A 21,121-nucleotide genomic window follows, 5' to 3' on the forward strand; every position below is an offset into this window, starting at 1 on the left:
TTTACTCCCTTATATTTTTTAAATTTACGCAATTTACCTCCCTAGATAGGGGGTAAATAGCTTCATGTTAAAAAATATAGGGAGTAAATTGTTATTATTTTTTTATAGGGAGATAATTTAATTATTTGTAATATCACATGGTTAAATTGCATTAAACTCAATCCAAATACCTGTGTGAACGTAGATACACGACTGAGTGCAATTTATATTGTTAAAATCATATTTGAAACTATTTTTGTCATTTTTAAAAATAGGAGGACTTAATTTGAAGATACTCAAAAGTAATTTAGCTAGAGAGTATACCCCGATTTACCCCAAAACTTTATGAATTTGTAAAAGTTGCCTCAAACCTTGCGTCCAAAATATTTTCCAATAGATATTTCTAGCAAATTAATTTGCTTCTCTTTGGTGTAAATTATTTTGATTAAAAAAAAAGATTATATTGCATTATGATAATTAAAAAAATTCAAAAATCAAGTATCTATATATAATTATGATCATCGTGTCCATTGATTCTTATTATGATTCAAGAAAAGAAGAATTTTAAAGTATTTAATTTCTGTCTAGTGTAATTTCGAAAAATATGAGAGGGGTTGTCAAGTAAATTCCTGGACAGGCTCATCCAACATTACAAAAACACGTTGAGGCACTAGGGAATAATTAAAAACCCTTCAAAACTCTCATCAAATTCGATCTAGATGAGTTTAATGCAAATAAAGAAATCTAACAGCAAAAGTGCACACCTCAATAATGAAACAGAATAAGGTAGTACTTAGAGTAAATTAGAATGGGATTTCTTGAACTATGTCGTAATTATAAATACTTTGTCGTCGTTTGAAAAATTATAAATACTCCATGCAATTAATGGCCATCTAACAATTATCCCATACAATGGACTGTCACGAAGAGGTATTTGTTAGAGGATAACTAATTTTATAAAGTATTTATAATTTTCAAACAATAAGAGAGTGATTTCTAATTATAATAAATTTTAGAAAAGCCTGCTGTAATTCAACCCGATACTCATATTGCTCTTTTGATATACAAGTGTCGGTATTGTAGGGTCTTGCCCACAGTATGAGAACCACATCTTTTCAGGGTATTTAGAAAGTTACTTATTTGTTATTTTTTCAATTTTGAAGAGGACAAAGTTGAATAACATTTGAAAGTTTAGGGACTAAAGTGTAATTGCTGTTTCATTAAATTACTAATATCTCCAGAAGCAATCGCTGATGAAATATTAGGAAGTGATGGTCTGAATTGTTGAGGCAGAAAGGGCATAAAATTGATTTCTTTTTGGAAGTCCAAAAATTCAAAGTTGAAAATCCCAAAAAAAGATAGTCAAAGCTCAAACTACACAAATAATTAAATCAAAATGGTAGTTAGCTTAGTTGTTTGCAGATGTTTACACATGAAAATACTCTATACAACAACTCACTCATCTCTCTCTCTCTCTCTCTCTATGAGAAGTGAACAGGCTGGAAGGATCCAAACCTAAACCCCACCAAAAATATTATCAATTAATAATAGGGCCTCTACCAAAAATGATATATCTTCACAAACCATTCCAAGAAAATCAAAGAAAGGAGAAATAAATTCTTGGCATAAAAGTTGGAAAAGAAATTAAAATTATTTTTAAAAAAGAAAGAAGAATGGAAAAGCAGAGGAAGAAAGGGGGTTGGGTTTCTTGCTTTTTCCCCCATTCACTGCTCTTTTCTTGCAGCCTCTGCTAAGCATCTTTTTCTCACTTTTGTGCTCTTTTCTCAGCCCCATTTCTTGTTGGTGGTGTGTTCTTCTTTTGTTTCCATCTTTCTTTTGGGGTTCAAGTTCAAGGTTCTCTCATCTCTTGCTTTGAGTGATTCCAAAGTTGCTATTTCTACCCATTTTTCTTGAGCTGAAATCAGTTCCTCATTCCTCCTGATTCTTCTTGCATATTTTTTGCAATCTTTCTGGCATTGATCATTACAATAAGAAAGTTAATCCCTTTTCATCTGACAAGATTTTTATTTCATTTTTTCCATTCTTGGGCTTTCTCTTTTTCACTCTTTTTTCTTTTCCTTGGATTTGCTTTGGGATTTTACTTCCCTGGCAAATTCTGTCGTGTTGCTTTCTGGGTTCTGCTGATCAAGCTTGAAGATTCTTTCTTGAGTTATTATGCTAAAGGATTAAGTTTTTAAGCAGTGTGGTTACACTGTTTCTTGATTCTAATCTTTTGAGAGTTCCATCTTCGCTGGAATTCTTTTACCTTCAAATGGTTTGAAGTTTCTCCATTGTTCTTGATCACAAGTTTTAGATTTTTTTCAACTTTGGTTTTACTTATTTTCCTAAATCCTCCCGCTGAGATTCCATGGGACTTTGTCATGGAAAACCCATTGAACCCCCACAAAATCTGTCTGAAAATCCTGTAATCCCAGGTGAAAACAATGAGCCTGGACTCAATTCCTCCACTGGGAAAACCCCTAAATTCCCATTTTATAGCCCAAGTCCACTGCCTAGTGGGTTCAAGAATTCCCCTGCTAATTCTAGCAGTGTCCCTTCAACACCCCTCCGTTTCCTTAAACGCCCATTTCCACCACCGTCACCGGCTAAGCATATTAAGGCCTTGCTTGCAAGAAGGCATGGCTCTGTTAAGCCCAATGAGGCCACTATACCTGAAGGGAGTGAGTGTGAGATTATTGGATTAGACAAGAATTTTGGGTTCTCAAAGAATTTCACCAGCCATTATGAGCTTGGAGAAGAGGTTGGTAGAGGGCACTTTGGTTACACTTGTTCTGCTAAAGGAAAGAAGGGAAGCTTGAAAGGGCAAGATGTGGCTGTTAAAGTTATACCAAAATCAAAGGTTAATCAGTTTGCTTTAACTCTTAGGAGATGTATATGTAATGTGGAGAAAAAGAAATTTGCTTTGAATTGCCTCTTTTATTCGTTTATAATAAGTATGTTTGCAGCTATTTATCACTGGGTTTTGTTTTTTTTGTTTATGTTTTGTTCTTTGTTCGTTTTATTTCTTCCTTATCTGTGTATTTTGGAATTTATGCATTATGAACAAAGATGAGTATATATAATGATTTCACTTTACAAGCAAGTAGTTTATACTTTCTCTGTGCCGCAGAGGTTGGTGCTGTTGTGCACGTGCATGTTTAGCTGTATACAGGCAATGATAATTGTAACTACTTGATTGCATAACGAATAATTATGAGAAAGTCAAGTTTGTAAACTATCCTAGTTATCGTCAATTTCATGAAGAATCTTTGTAGAATTTGCGACTACCTAAGGATGTCCGTAAGTGGTCTTTACAGTTTCCAATATGGGAGAATCTTATGTTTATTACCTTCTATACTTATTACTAACTTGCAGATTGCGGTTTCTAAGTCGTACATGTCTGCATGTTGGTTTTTGATTACTCATCAATGCAAAGCTGGTCACAGAAGTGTTGCCCTTTTCATGGTTTGCAAGTGTTGCACGATTTTGCCTTTGAGAATTTGACTTATCTTTGTCTAAGAAATAGATTTTATTAAAAAAAATTGTATAAAATTCATTAAAATTAAGGACCCAGAAATTTTGTGTTTTGTACAGATGACTACAGCAATTGCCATAGAGGACGTGAGAAGAGAAGTGAAGATACTACGTGCATTAACCGGACATAAGAACTTAGTGCAATTCTATGATGCCTATGAGGATGAGGACAAGGTCTATATAGTCATGGAGTAAGTTTGGACTATTTCAACCTTATTTCACAGAGTCTATCTCTGATACATTCTTGTATTAACATCCGTCATGCAGAAACTTTGCCAGTTCATATGGTTTAGATATGAAAACAAAATTTGAAATTTTCCTTCTTTTATGCGGATATCAGTTTCCACATGCTACTTATGGTGGCCAGGCAGACTATTTGGAAGTGTAGAGTTTACAGTAATTTGTGTCTTACAGGGTCGATAACTTTATTGATGATTATATTAAACCTTTCGTGTCATCATTTAGTTGGTTCTGTTGATTCTTTATTAGCGTTTTCAAAGTCCATAGCACAAGAGTCTTTTATGAGGTTGATTGTCCCAGTTAGATGTTTAAAGACTAAGAGAATTCAAGTTCCTGTTTCCAGGCTATGCAAAGGAGGAGAACTACTGGATAGCATACTTTCTAGGTATGCTTTTCTTTGAATTTCTCAGACAGTTTCTCATGCTTCCAGTCTTTCTAAGTAATTGTCCATTTGTTTGCTTCAGAGGTGGAAAATACCCGGAAGAAGATGCGAAAATTGTCATGGTACAGATTTTAAGCGTGGTCGCCTATTGTCATCTCCAAGGTGTGGTCCACCGAGATCTAAAACCTGAGGTAGAGCTACTTATGTCCTCAATTACATTTCTTTGCTTCACCAGACTTCTTGCATCTGAAGTTTTGGACCTTAGTTGTTCTGGTTTATATTAAGACTGTCAGTTGCCTAAAGTCATCGGCACATGATAACTGATATTTGGATTGTGCATTGATTATTATCAAGAAACTTATCTAAAGTGATTTTCTTTTATTTCCGGTATTCAAGTATATTTTTTCCTGCTAAAGTTTGAATAATTAACTGAATATTGAAGCTCTAGTATAGCATTCAACTTTTGTCATGAGAAATGAGAGGTGTGTTACTTTTGTTTTTATAACTGACATGGATTTTGTACATACTCTCAGAATTTTCTCTTTGCTTCGAAAGATGAGAATTCCACTTTGAAGGCAATTGACTTTGGACTCTCCGATTATGTAAAGCCAGGTAGGTCTATTGCTGATACTTCGGTGTTCTTCGCATTACTGTTGTAAAAGTTGATTTAATGAGTAAATTTCTTGGCAGATGAAAGGCTGAATGACATTGTTGGAAGTGCTTATTATGTGGCACCTGAAGTTTTGCATAGATCATACGGAACGGAGGCTGATATGTGGAGTATTGGTGTGATTGCTTATATTCTTCTGTGCGGAAGCAGACCATTCTGGGCGAGGACGGAATCTGGAATCTTCAGAGCCGTTCTAAAGGCCGACCCAAGCTTTGAGGAAGCCCCATGGCCTTCTCTGTCCCCTGATGCTATAGATTTCGTAAAACGGTTATTGAACAAGGATTACCGTAAAAGGATAACAGCAGCTCAGGCTCTTAGTAAGTAGTCGATCGGTAACTATTTCTCGGAACTATGATCTATTCCCCACCTAAATCCAATCTAATATCTTGCATGATTTTCATTTCTAGGTCATCCATGGCTGGCAGGACACCACGATGTGAAGATCCCTCTAGATACGATAACGTATAAGCTCGTAAAAGCTTACATATGTTCGTCTTCTTTGAGAAAGGCAGCTTTAGGGGTATGTATATATGTTGACTACAGAGAAAAATTCATGACAAATATGATTTTTTGCCCACTAAGTGCTGATCTATCTTGTTGCTTGTTTTCATATACTCATGTTTCAATTTTTCTTCCTTATCCTTCATTCAGGTGAGTGCTGGTTGAGGAAAAGGATATCTTACTTTTCGGAAACTAATTCTTTGTTTAATTAAAATATCTTGAGGTCAAGACTAAAATCAGAGAGCAGTCACATATTCTCCCGACTCGATATCCCTAGACAAACTGAGTCTTTATGTTGCTGTTATCTCTGAAAGGCACTATCTTACCCTACTTCAAAACATGCGAACTTGTTCTATTTCTCTTGTTTGGTGAATCGATATTTTATGTAGACGTCTTATAGTAACCTACATAATTTGCTCTTTAAGTTTATGAAGATTCATCAATTAAACTGTGCTGAGATGATGCTCTCCCACTTCAGCTAGGCTCGATCCTTTGGATATTTCATAAAAGCCCTTCATATGGTGATGATCAGATGCATAAACCTCTTCCTTGTTAGGTATCTCGTAAGTTCAGGTCACTAGACTTAGCTAACAGTTCTCTTATACCTGCTAAGATTACGGTTGCGTGTATTATTTGTATTCTTACAATGACTGAAATCATTGTATTCCTAGATATCTTCTCCTCTAGTTCTGAATCATAGGTTTTCAGTTTCTTACATCAAGGCACGTGCAAGGCTAATTCAATTAGAGTTGTTCTCCTTTCATTCTCTGATGAAAACTATCTATGCCGACTGTGTACATTTTCTTTCAAAATAGTGCTGCAAAATGAGAAATCTCATTTTCTGTGATTGCAACAGGCTCTTGCAAAAACATTGACGATTCCGCAGCTAGCCTATCTCCGAGAACAGTTCACACTGTTGGGGCCAAATAAAAGCGGATTTATATCCCTACAAAACTTCAAAACCGTAAGCTCTCTGTGTGTGTGTGCGCGCGCGCGCGCAAGTGTTCTCTGACACTATATTTGCTGGTTTTTCATTTATATTACTTTGCCAATTTAATCACCTTCTCTGCAGGCTATGTCAAAGAACTCCACCGATGCAATGAAGGATTCACGGGTTCTAGACTATGTCAATGTGGTAAAACTTTCATTAACCTTTCTGTTCAATTGGTCATTTAGTTTTACAGTGTAACTAGTGAGTCAACGCAAGTAGTGCTTTAGTGATGAAAACTGCAAAATGCATTTCTTGTGTCATGCAGGTGAGTTCTCTTCAGTACAGAAAATTGGATTTTGAAGAATTCTGCGCTGCAGCAATAAGCGTACATCAGCTGGAAGGAATGGAAAGCTGGGAGCAACATGCACGCCATGCCTACGAATTTTTCGAGAAGGATGGGAACCGACCCATTATGATCGAGGAACTTGCCTCAGTATGCTTCTCTCTCTCTCTCTCAAAATGTGTTACAGATTCTCATTTCTGTATCTGTTTACTCAAGAATCTGACCATCTGTTGTGTGGACAGGAGCTCGGACTTAGTCCATCAGTTCCTGTCCATGTAGTTCTGCAAGACTGGATAAGACACTCAGATGGGAAGCTCAGCTTCTTGGGCTTTGTAAGACTACTACATGGAGTGTCCTCCCGCTCATTTCAGAAGGCGTGACATCGAGTCGAGCCACTAATCCATTCTTTAAATGATAGCCATTGTCGTTGCTACTTAAACGCCTCAGAAGATCGACTTTCAACCAATCAAGGGGGCACCTAGAAGAATCGACATGTTAAGTTTTGCACAGAACGTTTGCTGGATGTTGGAGCTGTAGCCATCTGCAGCAAATCCACTTCAGTACGTTTTGTCTCCTTGTAATTTTCTCCGTTCTTTCCGTATTTGCTGTTGATGAGATGTAGAGGATTGTACAGATAAGAATAGATCACAAAGATGTATTTAGGGGCTAGAGAAACAACTCAAAGCTGAAGGTGGTTTTGTGTCTTTATTTTATCCCTTTGTCTACCCTGTGAACTTAGCTTCTCAATAAATCATATCATTGTTAAGAGTTTTGTCTTTTGTTTATTCTACATTTGTCTGCGTTTTGCTTCTTTCGCAGCTTTTGAAGACTTGGTAATCGATGACAGCTGTGGGGGGCCAAAAATAACTGCAAGGAGTAATATAATTTCTCAAAATCCATCATCTTTTTGTAATATTCGCAAACCTTAAACAGTATCTGTATAATCTACTCAGTTACTCGTTAGCTGCAACATACTGTGGGGCGTCTGAAATCCATGGTCTACATTCTACAACCTGTGTTCAAAGCTTTGGCTACTGCAGCAAACAAGACCATGAATCAAAATCCAGCACATTCACAAGCTCCATGCATGAGAACCAACTGTACACATTTCCAAGGTTTACAGCTATGCAATTCTATCTCGAGTAGATATTTTCGACAAATGTGAACCAGAAAGCAGAGTGAACCCTGATGAGAGCTTTACCATGCGGGCTGACAATGGTTCCCCAAGAGCGGTTGATGCTTCTGGCTTCATAAAGAATGAGGGAGTCATCACACCGGTGATGCTGCTCCATCTTTAACTTCAGCAGTATCCCATTAACACTGTGTTTCATAGCCAAAGTATTGCATGTTCAGTTTCTCCGTCGCTCGAGAAGGATATTAGTGCAGCAATGACATTGTTCCTGGAACACAAAGTGCTTGCTCTGCTGAGTTCCTGTCAGAGCCCATTGAACAAGCATAGTAATGGAAATAGTTTGCTGAACAAAAGAAGCAAATAGATTGTTCAGACTGGCATCCACATCTCTATGTTTTTTCCTACAAAACCAACCTTCCAAACACATCTCAAATAATTTCTCATTACTTTCAGGAAAGAGCTATTCGTCCTCATAGACTTGACTTGTGTGTGCCTGCTCATCTGCAAAATTAGAAATGTTTATTCACATATATGAACATGAAAAAGAAAGAGTACAACTAGGACAGAATGTGTTGATTTGCTATAAATGTACTTAAAACAACAAATAAATAGACCAAGTGAACTACCTCATCCAACTCGGCAGCAACTCTTATCAACTTCTGACATCATCTCTAAAACTAAAACCTGCAAGCAACAAGGTTCAAGATAGTAAAAAGCCTTTGGGGGCCAAAGTGGAATAAGTACCTAAGAGAAACGGGGAAACTGTTCACATGCTAAGCAAGTGCAACTAGACGATAGCCACCAAAAGTATATAAATTTGCCCAAATTCATATTATAAGAAGAATTGTCCACTGACCTGCATAGGATGGTCAATAGTGTACTCATTGAACATTCCTAGACGATGTACCATCCGCAGATGGCCAAGAAAATCTTAACAAAAGTGAAGCAAAAGATTTAGGAAACTGAAAACAGAGAAGTTGAAGAAAGTCAGCATCTGAATAGATATCAGAGCCCTAAAGTTTTACCTTCATAATTTGAAACTTCAAAGCCAATGTTCCATTCTTTTTTCATTAAAAAATACAATAATAATATGGAGCATAGTAATTAGGTGAAGCTTTTAAGATATAATTATGACCTGAAACAATAATGATAAAGGGAAATAAACTATATGAAAATCACTTCTGCTCTTATAAACTGTCACCATGATAAACAAAACAGCTAAAAAGATTATCGTTCGATCTGCATAATATCGTTCGAGATTCACACATATCTCCGAGAATTGCAAGGAGAAAGATATGTCTAAATGCTATCCTGCGTTTGAATCTAATCACTAACTCTAATTCTGTAGCATAGAATTGGAAGCGGAATTAAGTGCAGTAAAGTCCTTGGTTATAAAGTCCCAGGCTCCAGCATCAGAGTGTGATTGGAGCTATTTGATGTTGGACCAACATACTGAAGAGGGCCTGCCAAAGATTTTGACACAAAACAAAAACAGGTTCAACGTTGTATAATCCATTTGCCTAGATGTTCTTGAAAGTAGTATATTCATGGAATTGATATCCATAACAGTATTTATTAGTACATTAGACTTCACTTGCTCAATGATCATGCAAAGACGAAAATAACATTGAGTTTATGACGCGTGAAAAGAGTTTTGCAGAGATCGCTCAGATACTTATACTGTTCATGACCTGTTAATGATTTGTTGATCAAATATCCTGGAATCTGATGTAACTCTATCTTGATATAAGTAGAATTTGTCAAACAAGTTTTCAGAAAAAGCCGGTTTTTCTATAAGCCTACTCCACACTTAAATTAGCCCGAGGTATATAGCATATTAAGCCAGTAGATTTACTGCATGATATACCTAGACTGATGTATCGGTTCTTTATAGCCCATTCTTCACGCATGGACAAGAATTTTTTGAAAGGAGCCCCTAGTTGGACAGAAAAATGTGTAAAATACTGCAACGCAAAAACCGGCCTCAGAAAGATAGAACTGTGTCCTAGCCAGTGCCCCAGATGGCACTTAGTAGTGAGCAGAAATGTAGGTATTCTGTAAAGAAGTTACCTTCAAGTTCCACCATTGCCTTCTTAATCACAGGCTTAAAATTTCCTGCAGAGATATAGACGTTTGGTTGGAAAAGAGAAAATAATTGGAATGTGTTGCAAAGTGGCAAGTAAAGGTCATCAAAACTTCTACTGAAATATACATGTTGTTTTCAAAATTTCAGTTTTCTTTTTTCTGCTATTTCATGTTCTTCCTTTGTATCTTCTCTTTGCTTTCTCCATTTCCAGGACGGAGAGGAGGGGTGGGCAATGACAAGGTGGTCTGAAGCAAAATGTAAAGATAAAAGAGAAAAGAGCAAGGGAATGAAGAAAGTTATTGTTTAAAGAGTTAAGAGCTGCCTCAAGACTGTCACTCTGTACTGAATTTCAGATACTGCACATGCAAATTCCAAGTCTTTGAGAACATTAAAACAACCAAACACGTGAAGGTGAGTATTTTACTTATTAATGAACAGGAAGAAATATTACTGTGTCTTCTTTCCACATCCATCAAAGATGTCAACGCTGTTCCACCTGCAGCCCATTTTTCAACTGGAGCACTCAAGTTTCCCACCTGAATCATGAACCACGAATTTAGCATTGAATCTATCAAGTGTTCCAAGAATTTCTATGTAGGAACGAATAAAGGAGGAAAGCACAAACTGAGGAAATCAGCCCAGTTTTCCCAGAATGAAGGAGTGCTCCGGCAGCATAGCCCAATGCGTAGCAGTAGTTGGCATCAAAGTTTGAAGGTAAACCACATCATCCTTCATATCTGGAAAAGAACAAGGATTTAAACCAAACTGTTATATCAGCCATTGTTCATCTCCTTACTGTTTCTGTTGGATACCCTGAGGGGAAATGGAAGCAAGATTTTCACAGTCTTATTCCATTCACTGTCTTAATCTAATTGCACTAGGTTTTTAATTCCCTGAAGAAATGAGATTGTCCACTGAACACATTTTTGTATAACCCTTGCTTCTTTCTGGACTCTAATTCAGTCTCCACCATTTCTATAAGCATTTTCTCTGTTTCTATTTTAGCAACCTAGATAATAAGAACAAATAGCATCAGCATCACCTTATTCCTTCATGCTGAATGAATCTGAACTGGAAATAATTTCAGAACAAGAGGATAAAAGAGGCAAGGATAATCATTAACTTATGTAATCAATGGATATCCATTCAACCAATAGCATGATTACCTGCACATTTCCATGTGGATCTCTTTCCAGCAGCAACTGCTCCTGAATGGCTTGTGGTAAGATTTCAAAAAGCTTGAGAGATTGGCTCCCCAGTTTCTTTTTCCACATTCCACCTTCATCAACAACATCATGTGAGAGGATTTCATTCAGCTCTGCAATCAATTGTTGCACCTGTAAGGATGGACTACAAGGTCAAGATCAGTTGGAACTTCCGTTATGATGCCTTGTAAAAGTTCGAGGAAATGTGAAAGTGAAAAGGAGCCAAAATGATCACTATAGCATAAAGAGCTTATTTTAGGACTATAAACCTCTGGGATGAAATCAATTAAGCCTTCTGGTATAAGTATAACCCCATAGTTGTAACTATTCTCAGCACGTTTACAGAAAACATCTGTGATATAATCTCTAACATTCTTCAGAGTCTGTTTCTTTGCTGCAACCTTCAGTGACAAAATAAATGGTGATTACAAACATAAAGGATGTTGAAAGATGATAATAGTTAGACGAAGAAGCTAATTAAATTTTCTCATATATGATACATGATACATGCAAATAAATATGGATGCCAACAAAAGAAGATGCTGTATATGGAGGTCTTTCTCTGTGCTCAGCAGTAACTTTCATAAAGGTATCTTTAGAACTAAGGTCCTTTCAGTTGGTCGGACACATCCATACAGGAATTATCGCAGAGAAGTGAGAGTCTGGATAAATGAAAAAACAAATATCACTAGAAGATTATAACTGTCCTTGTGGTGCCATGAAATGGACCTCTGCAAAAAAGGTGGATCCTTCATTTTGGATCAAACTGGGCAGTAGGGTGTATGCCCATCTAGGATTATATGGAAGCTCCCAAGAGAAATGTAAATTTGAACAACGTGCTTATAAAAGAAGATCTTGAGGGGAATTTACATAATTACTTGAGGTTTTGGAGTATGGCATCCAAAGCTTCCCTCCACCCAAACAAATGCATTTCAATTCCAAATAAACACAAAAGTTGGAACAAAAGAATTAGACTACCTCTTCACCAATGATAGTTATGTTAGGATGAGTCTGCAAACTGCATTCCAATGTTATGTGAGGAGCAGCTCTGCTCATAAGCCTCACAACTAAACAGGACATAAGTTAAATCAGATACAAAATGTGACAGCCTCTAAGCACCTAACAACAGAACAAGGTAGCCGTTCAAATATAGACTCACTCACTTAAAAACAGCAAATGTAGGTCACTCAAACAGCAAATGCGGACAATCTCACTATCTTGCACTTACAATGATAATATTTTCCAGTTGAGCGAGCATCTATCATAACATTCCCAATCATTTCTGCATATAACTGCAATTTCAGAATATAAACATAGTAAATATATTGAACCTTTTAAGTAAAAGAACCAATGAAAGCAGACCAAGCAAGCAAGAATGGGAGGAGGGAAGAAAGAAGTTTGAACTCATAGATTCCTACAGTGTAAAGGGGAAAAGTAAAACAGCAATTACAAATGTGATGAATGTGAAGACATCGTTATGTAATAGGTTTATCGCGGTAGATTTGTTCGTAAAACCAAAACTAGAAAGCATCTTTCACCTATTAATTCAGTCTGAGTAAAAGTGAAATGAAGATGGAAAGAAAAGAAGCATGACATAGCCAACATTCGATAAGTGAAACTTAGAGTTAGAGCTGACAGAAAAGGAGGAAATCCTAGAAATGGCGCTCATGGCCACCATGCTAGCGAAACCAAAGTCAGTTTAGTTGTTCAGACTAAGAGCACAGTAAAGTGGCAATCCCAGTATCTAAGATGAGTCCAGTCTGCTGTCGTACATGAATATTGACTTTCTTGAGGGTCAAAAACAAATAATTTATGTGAGCTTGTGAATAAAACACTGTGAACAAAAGCATGTAACCAGCATAGCTGCATTTTTATTCATTTTACAATTAGGTCTGAAGAACTTCCACAAGAAAAGACACCAGAGCAACAATGCATCAGTGACTTAATCTCTACCGAAAACATCAGTAAGCACATTAACTACTATGCTTGGACTATAGGAACTACACCACCCGCCAATTGAAAAAAGGGCCAAAACACAAATGATCCTTGCAAATTAAGGTCACCTTGCACGCTGTATCAAATCCAAAACTTGCAGGAACTTCTTTGGATTTTAGGTCACCATCAATTGTTTTAGGACATCCAATAACCCGGGTTTTCATTTTCTTTTCCCTGAAATTGTTTATTCAATGAAAATATTTAACCATAGGTGGAGTTGTAAACAAACTAAAATACCAATAAGAAGAATCTCTACCTAAAGTTCTCAGCAAGGAGACAGGCATTAGTGATCATCACCTCCGATGACAACAAGTCCATCTAAATCAAGCTTCATTGCCGTCTCTTGAGCCTGCTTGAACTGAGAGGCAATGTAAGCAGAGTCATTAGAAGAATGATTTGTTTCAATGTAATGCAACTTATATTGTTGATGCTTGTAAGGTTGGTCTCAGCAACCGAGGTCACGATTATGAACACCAAGGTGTGACGACCATGCGACAAAATTTAAGTGGTCAGCAGACCTATCCCATTGGGCAAGAAGAAGCAATTTAACTAAAAACAGTAAAAAGAGATGGAGGGAACAAAATTGAGGGGAGTGTCATCACAATAGCCAAAGTGAACCATATTTCTTCTTACAAAGAGAATTTTATGTCGCTACAGAAATCTCTCAAGTAAACGTTTAATTTATTGGCTCAAAGAATACACTGGAAGCAGAGTTTACAAAACATAAATGTGGCAAAGTCCATCTTGCTTATGAAAGTGAGGTTTAGTTCATTTGGAGGCATAATCAATTGGATGGTTCACTAAACCTGAACAAGTTACTAATATTCATTTCATATAACTCACAAGGCACTTCGTAAAATATTTGTATACATGCTGCCTTGAAGAAATTGGTAAAGGCATCCTCCAAGTTGATTGATTGCATTGAAAAACTTGAAAGAAGTTTTTCTGGCATTAGGAGATGGGGATGGATGATAAAGGTACCAAAAAGCATCTTATGGCTTAGATATAGCAAATGTATGAAATAACAATGACCTACTTGTTCAGGGGTTTCGATCTTGTCTCTCCCGCTACAGATCATGTCAAAGCCACCCTGTTACGGAAACAACATGTAATCGATAACAGTTGGAGATATATTATGTGAATGTTCAAACTAAGAAAAAAAAGAAGAAAAAGTAGAATATGCATTGCCGGTGGTGGTAACCATTTGTTGCATTAATCTATTTCTGTTACATTGTAAAACTATCTTCCAAATATTCCAAATACCAGCGCAAACTCCTTTCTCTTCTCATTTATACACATAAATAAGATTCAAATCTAAGAAAAAATTGGTGAAATACTGAAATGCTCTACTTTCTAGGAAGCTTCGACATAGATATGAGTATAAATCAGATGCAAATATCATGATGTAAAAATTTTAGTAGTACAAAGCTATGGAGATGCTTCGCTACATTGGACGAAGTAATTATCAAATAGAAAAAACCCACAACAGTAAGAAGAATACCAAGTCCTATGTTGCCTTGTTCATGAAAACGTGATCTTATAATGAGGACAAAACTTCAAGATTGATCTTTCATGGGCATGTGAGTTCTTTCCATTGAAATATTACTCATTCTACTTCATCCATGATTAAATTACCCATTGAAAACTCATTTTTGTCAAAACGGATTGAGATCCTTACCTGGTTCCTTTAAGGATAGATGTAGTTGGTGGTCAATACCACATACTTACATTTCATGATCCCTGCTGGACCACCCCGAAAACCATACAATGTGCTACCTTTTGTCTTGTCCTGTAAATAATCTAAAGACAACAAAATAATATCATGAAAACTTGAAACAAGACCATAACTAAGAATTTATGATCATGATGAGAACTAAAGAGCTCACCAAAAGTCCAGATATGACATTATGCCCACCAGGAGCCTGTCCTCCGGAAAGGACAACACCAACTTTTAATCTTTGATTCGAATCAGCTGTAGATTTCTGATCAGCAGGTACAATCTTTGCAGATGGTTGTCCAAAAAGGACTGGGAAAAGCTTTGCATTTTCATCTATTCACACCATATGAGTGAATGAGTTAAGTTTTCTCATGCAAAAATGAAGAACTCGAAGTATATATATTCAACTTTGTTATGTAAGTTCTATCTTGTACTAGCTACAAGGCTAACATCTTTTTTCCTTCCAGATTAATGCATTAAGAGATGGCCTCTAGAGGTCAGATGTAGAGAAGATCTTTCTACCTGTGGATTTTGGCAATGAATAGTAACCATCTGGCTTTCCATTAGCTAAAAGATCTCATGCTTTACATTATGAAGGATGTTGAGTTGTCCCCTAACTTTAACTTTCTTGAAACTCCGCTTCCAGATTTTTAAACTACACAAGCATGTCCATTCAATCTCCTCCGACCTAATGACTTGAATTGTCTGGACACTGTTTTTCAACACTAAGCATCCGTTATGCTTTCATTGAGTTATCGATCTCATTCATATAAATTTTGACATTTATCATGCATGTGTCTCAATTTACGCTTGCTACGGTACACCTGTACTAGCAAATAAACCAACTTGCAAGAAATAAAGACGCAAACCACCTGGATTTCCAGTGGCGGAACCAGGGGGACCGTCGAATATTTATCAATGATTGACTTATTATTGATTTATTATACGTCAAAATTATTTTTTTATAATCAAATTATCCTTTTATGTCTTCACAGGTTAATGCACGTGGGAAGATATGGTGGTTTATTCAGGTAAAAAATTCGTTTGACATGCAATAAGTCAATAATAAAATTAATCCAATGTAAATTTCAGCTTTCATTCAATATTTTTGCTAATATCAATAAATTCACTAATTTTGATTAACAGATAAACCTAATTGTAATATGGATGTAAATTCAGAAGTACTAGATATAATTTTTCAAACCACAAGAGTTTAATGTATAATTACACCAAAATTCAAAAATAATAATTATAATTATCCCTTTTTTTTAATAAAAGAATTTGGAAAACTTCTGTTCCAATTACCACCACAAATCGGAACATACCCCCTAAAATCGATACAACTCTTACATCGACAAAAATAATCGAACCCACAATCAATTAATTAAAAGTGCTCCCTAATCACTAATTGAGTCAATAAGTACTGACATACTTGTCTCCGATTGATCAGATAATATTATATTAATGTAACAATATTAAAATAAAATATAACCTTTCAATAAAATGAATTATTTTCTATAACAATTAAAAATTCAAAATGTAAAGTTAAATATATAATTTTGATATATTTATATTAATATAAAAAGAAATGAAGTTTACACTCGAAAAAGATCGTTTGTGATGCTATTGTACGATTTTTTTTGTTGTGCTGATAATAACCTTAAGTTGATTTTTTTTAAATGTGATGTGTTAGTTCTATATTTTATTTTATTTATAAAATAACTTAAAGTATAAAAAATATTTATTATATATAAGCAGAAACGACTTATCATAATGACCAATATTGTTTTAAGGAAAAGAGAAGTGATGCGAATACAAACTTCAGGTGACCTATATGTAATTATTTGAAAATTAAGGGGGCAGTCTGAAAATTAGGGCCTTTCAGGAAATTTTATATGTTTAAGACTATAACTCCACGAAAGGGTTTTAGGGTTTTAAGCCTTCTCACTCGCATTTCTCCAAGCTTTCAGTCTCTTGCTCTCGCAAACTCTTCCCATCTCTATTACTACTAATATTAGCTAGCAAAATTTAGGAATTACCCTTTCAATAATCAGCATGTGGGCACTTCGACGGACCTCGATTCATCTCAAGTAATTCATTCCTCTGTCAGTTTACGCCGGACAAGTATTTGTCCGAATGCTGATTTATGTGCTTGAAATGCTTTGTTTTAGGGTTTTTTTTTGTTCTTAGTTGATTTTATTGAGTTCCCTTTAATTTTCATGGATGGGAATATATTAGCTGTGCCATTTCGTATCTTCTATATGTGTATGTCTTGCAATTACATGTTTGTGTGCGTGTGGGAGCCTATGGCTAAAATGCTCCGTATATTTGTGTTCTGTAGCTTTTGTGAGATTTTAAGTGGTCAGTTCTGGTGACATTGTTACTTGGTGTAAATTAAGTAGAAGGAAAAAAGAAAAGAAAATTTGGAGAATAGATATCTCGTATTGTCTTGATGCTACTTGTATTATCTGTTGGTTGAGGAGTTCTCTGAATGTTTCTTAAAGGAGTTTAGCTTAAAATGGTATTGGCAGTCTATTTAATTTTCTTGCAAATCAGTTGAACTCTTCTTGGTGCCTTACTTCATTGCACTTTTGAGTGCAGCTCTTCAAGCTAGCCATCTTTTTTGTTAAATTCGTGAGAATGGCAGTGTTTCCTTTACTTAGAAAGGCTTTTTCCTGGGGGGTATCCTTATAAAACCCACTTTTAATTGGAGCAAAAAGGTGTCTTGAGCTTCAAAAGGGCGGTCTGAATATACTTTATGCACCCAAGCATCTATTTGTCTTATTTTTATTCTTTTAATGCTCACCTGCTGTCCAGAATGACACTTAGATTTTAATGCACTGCAAGAGCTGTAAGCACTGAATGTACTTCTTTAAGGCGTTCGGTGTTGATTTTTTCATGATTTGCCGAACTGTTCGCCGTTTTAATTGGTCTTTTATGCGTAATAATTTGGCATTTTTTACGTTTGTCATATTTTAATTGTCTGTACTGACTCTGGCTGCTTCTATTGTTATTGTTATATTTGTTTCTCTCGGATGTAGTTGAAAATTTAGCATTCACTATTCTTGACCTCTTGTCATAATTGTGATATGTATTCTTTTTCTTTCAGGAATCGAGGATTAAGTTCCGGAACCATTGGAATCAGCTGTATGAAGTCAGAGATTGCAAGAAGCTGTTTGGAAAATCACAATGCTGGAGTTGTTGAACCTCAAGGAAAATTGTTGGATGAATCTTTATATTTGACAAGATTTTACAACACATCATCTAGTTATTCAAAGTCATACGCAGGAGCTCGAACCTTTTCTTCACAGGCGGATGCTAAGAGCAGCAGAGAGGGAGATGATGACTTGGAGGATGCTTTCTCTGAGCTCGAAACTCCACTTGATGCGGTTCAAGGAGCTGCTTCTGGCGATGAGATCGATGATGAATCAGATCTCTCTGAAGGTGAGGGTGTTGCTGATGATATGCAAAATGAGTTGGGGAAGGTGGGAACTGATACTGATGTTGGAGAGAAAAGATCTCCAAAAGGTAAAGCTATTTCAGCATTGACTAAGGCTATACTTGCTGCCCCCCTTTCATCGGTCAGCAAGGCTTTGGATAAATGGGTTGAAGAAGGAAATGAAGTGACCCAAACAGAAGTATCATTAACTATGCTTCATCTACGGAAGCGGCGCATGTTCGTTAAGGCCTTGCAGGTATGTAGACTAATTCTTTTGTATATCAAGTCAATTTCACTTCATAATCTCATCTAGGATTTTTGCTATCTTTGTGTACTTTAGACCCAACAAACCGCAAGAATGATTGTGTTGGACTTTAGGCCTCTTATGTATAAGAAAATGAGGAAGAGAAGCTGTTACTGTGTAGTCAATCAAAAGCCTCTGTAGGGGCATGTGAGCTATGTGCTGTCTTTGTTAGAATCAAATCCATTTGGTTTCCCGTCTTCTGGAGCAGCTACTATGAAGGCAGTCAGATTATTCAGTTTCCAAATGACTGAGTTCTCAGACTAAGATGTTTCCACCTTTCCCATCTTCTATTGAAGTCTGGAAGTATTTATCATTGTTGTGATAATTTATTTCTTGCTTCATTTGGAAGTTTGTTAACTTGACATGCTTTGCATTATATTGCAATTACCCTCACTACATGAAGTGTTTCGTCGATCTCTCAATACTGACCAGCCTAATTCGACGAAAGACAAAAAAAGATTTGAATGCTCTGCTTTCCTCGGGGAGATGAGGCGATAAGTAAATAGTTAGCTTGCTTTCAACGCCAAGTTCATAAGCTTCTTTTTGCATAGATGTCATATTAGTTATCTTAACTTTTGCTGGTTGTTCAGTGCCTGCATTGTCATCGGATCTAGGTGATTCGTACGGGCGCTCACTTTTTAACTTAATGTTTTTCAGTTGTCAGAATGGTTGGAGTCGACAAAGCACATTGAGTTTCATGAGACTTATTATGCTTCTCGTGTGGACCTAATTTCCAAAGTGCGTGGTATCTTTAAGGCAGAGGAGTACATTCAGAAGATTCCTGAATCTTGTAGAGGTGAAATAGTCTATCGTACCCTATTGGCAAATTGTGTCTCTGCCACCAATGTGAGGAAATCTGAGGAGGTCTTCAATAAAATGAAGAGTTTATTCCCTGTGACGTGCTTTTCTTGCAACCAGTTGCTGCTTCTCTACAAGAGGACCGACAAGAAGAAAATTGCTGATGTTTTGTTGCTAATGGAGAAAGAGAATATCAAGCCATCCATTTTTACTTACCAGATTTTGATTGATGTTAAAGGGCAGTCTAACGACATTGGTGGCATGGAACAAATTGTTGAGACAATGAAGTCTGAAGGGGTCGAACCTAATATTCAAATTCAGGCAAGCTTGGCTCGGCACTACACTGCTGCGGGGCTAAAAGATAAAGCTGAGGCAATTTTGAAAGAAATGGAAGGAGACGATATAACAAAAAATCGATGGGTGTGTCGAGTGCTGCTTCCCATATATGCTTCCCTCGGAAGGGATGATGAAGTTGAGAGAATCTGGAAAGTATGTGAATCTAATCCATTCATGGAAGAGTGCATGGCTGCTATTGGAGCTTGGGGCAAACTTAAGAGAATTGAAGAAGCCGAGGCAGCTTTTGATAAAATGGTGAAAAAAGTGAAGAGGCCCTCCTCAAAGCATTTTGCTCTTCTACTAAACGTATATGCAAATCACAAAATGTTAGCCAAAGGGAAGGATCTCGTTAAGCGACTGGCAGAGAGTAGTAGCACTGTCGGGCCATTGACTTGGGATGCACTTGTGAAGCTTTACGTCGGGGCTGGGGAAGTGGAAAAAGCAGATTCTATACTCGACAAGGCTCTTAAACAAAAACGTGGGAAACCACTTTTTAATTCCTATTTTGTAATCTTGGATCAATATGCAAAGAGAGGGGATATACACAATGCTGAGAAGATATTCCTTAGGATGAGAGACGCAGGATATGTCTCACGGGTGCGGCCATACCAAGCACTTCTCGCTGCCTACATAAATGCCAAAGCCCCAGCTTATGGGTTCAGGGAGAGAATGAAGGCAGACAGCGTCATTCCAAATAAAGCGATGAATGATCTTTTGGATCGAGCAGATGCATTTAGAAAGTCGGCAGTGGCTGAGTTGCTGGAATAAAGGGAACTGAATGGTTCTGGGGTCACTTGGATCTGTGCTTGAGTGCAATCTAAGGTAGCTAGGTAGAAAGTTTAATCTACATTCCTGCTGTTTTGTCTCTTCATTAGTTTGGTTACAATTTATCTATGGTATTATTATATTGTTGCACTCCAAAATCTTGCCTTTCTCTGGGAGGCTGTGTATCGGACTAGTGCTATTACTTTACACTGAAAAAATGTCATCCTTTTGTCCTTCTCTCCTCTCCTTTTTGTTTGTTTTTATTTTTAGGTATTGATAGTGTACTTGCACTGTCAGAGGTGAAAACATTGACAGTTCTTGAGGTTAGCTAAAAATAAGCATACTCTATTGCCTTCTATAAAATTACAGCTACATTCTATGAGGGTATAGCTATAATTATATGTCAATTCTCTATTTAAAGGCAAAATTTATACGAATACTCTTGAAAAATATTATACTAACATTGTTCGGGGGTATAGTTATTATTCTACAAAAGGTAGGGAATGTTTTTGTAATTTGGTTTAATATCAAGGAGTGTAAATGTTTTTTACCCCCTATAAAATATCCACACTAAAAGAATGTTGAATTAATAATTTTAGAGGCATCTTCTTGGTTCGGACAAAGTTTGGAAGTATGTTTTACTTGTTAATTAAATAATGAAGTCATTGGTTTGATTTTTAGGGGCCGCCAGTTTACTATGGACAAAGTTTGTAATAAGTTCTATATCTGTTAATTTACTAACGAAATTATTAGTTCTGGATTTG

General features: G+C 36.5%; 2 protein-coding genes, 2 long non-coding RNA genes and 1 pseudogene across 5 annotated transcripts; 4 read left to right on the forward strand and 1 right to left on the reverse strand.

Moving 5' to 3' along the window:
• Positions 1-1,580: 1,580 nt before the first annotated feature.
• Positions 1,581-7,346, forward strand: LOC105162681 (CDPK-related kinase 1). Its single transcript, XM_011080769.3, has 11 exons — positions 1,581-2,839; positions 3,574-3,704; positions 4,097-4,138; positions 4,218-4,326; positions 4,669-4,747; positions 4,826-5,122; positions 5,213-5,325; positions 6,163-6,270; positions 6,379-6,441; positions 6,563-6,730; positions 6,823-7,346. The coding sequence occupies exons 1-11, from the start codon at positions 2,348-2,350 to the stop codon at positions 6,958-6,960; spliced, it is 1,740 nt and encodes a 579-aa protein (XP_011079071.1). The 5' UTR covers positions 1,581-2,347; the 3' UTR covers positions 6,961-7,346.
• Positions 7,347-7,444: 98 nt separating this feature from the next.
• On the reverse strand, positions 7,445-15,185 carry LOC105162793 (pyrophosphate--fructose 6-phosphate 1-phosphotransferase subunit beta-like; annotated as a pseudogene). Its single transcript, XR_016065488.1, has 18 exons — positions 14,885-15,185; positions 14,727-14,798; positions 14,035-14,088; positions 13,255-13,356; positions 13,067-13,172; positions 12,232-12,295; positions 11,982-12,070; positions 11,273-11,404; positions 10,965-11,135; positions 10,677-10,807; positions 10,424-10,535; positions 10,250-10,334; positions 9,783-9,827; positions 9,580-9,648; positions 8,569-9,175; positions 8,339-8,396; positions 8,127-8,213; positions 7,445-8,012 (listed from the first exon to the last, which is right to left on the reverse strand). The product of XR_016065488.1 is annotated as a pyrophosphate--fructose 6-phosphate 1-phosphotransferase subunit beta-like (transcript).
• LOC148787992 (uncharacterized) lies at positions 10,384-11,384 on the forward strand. The gene is made up of 2 exons (XR_016065490.1): positions 10,384-10,512; positions 10,998-11,384. It is a non-coding gene; the product is annotated as an uncharacterized LOC148787992 (long non-coding RNA).
• Positions 14,946-15,741, forward strand: LOC148787993 (uncharacterized). The gene is made up of 3 exons (XR_016065489.1): positions 14,946-15,073; positions 15,183-15,259; positions 15,711-15,741. It is a non-coding gene; the product is annotated as an uncharacterized LOC148787993 (long non-coding RNA).
• An 889-nt stretch (positions 15,742-16,630) lies between these two features.
• Positions 16,631-20,594, forward strand: LOC105162680 (pentatricopeptide repeat-containing protein At1g80270, mitochondrial). Its single transcript, XM_011080768.3, has 3 exons — positions 16,631-16,805; positions 17,825-18,410; positions 19,116-20,594. Exons 1-3 carry the CDS (start codon positions 16,771-16,773, stop codon positions 20,358-20,360), a joined length of 1,866 nt encoding a protein of 621 aa, XP_011079070.1. The 5' UTR covers positions 16,631-16,770; the 3' UTR covers positions 20,361-20,594.
• Positions 20,595-21,121: the final 527 nt, after the last annotated feature.

Source organism: Sesamum indicum, linkage group LG5 (genome assembly GCF_026168435.1).
Source record: "Sesamum indicum cultivar Baizhima isolate 11 linkage group LG5, ASM2616843v1, whole genome shotgun sequence".
Classification (NCBI taxonomy): Eukaryota; Viridiplantae; Streptophyta; class Magnoliopsida; order Lamiales; family Pedaliaceae; genus Sesamum; species Sesamum indicum.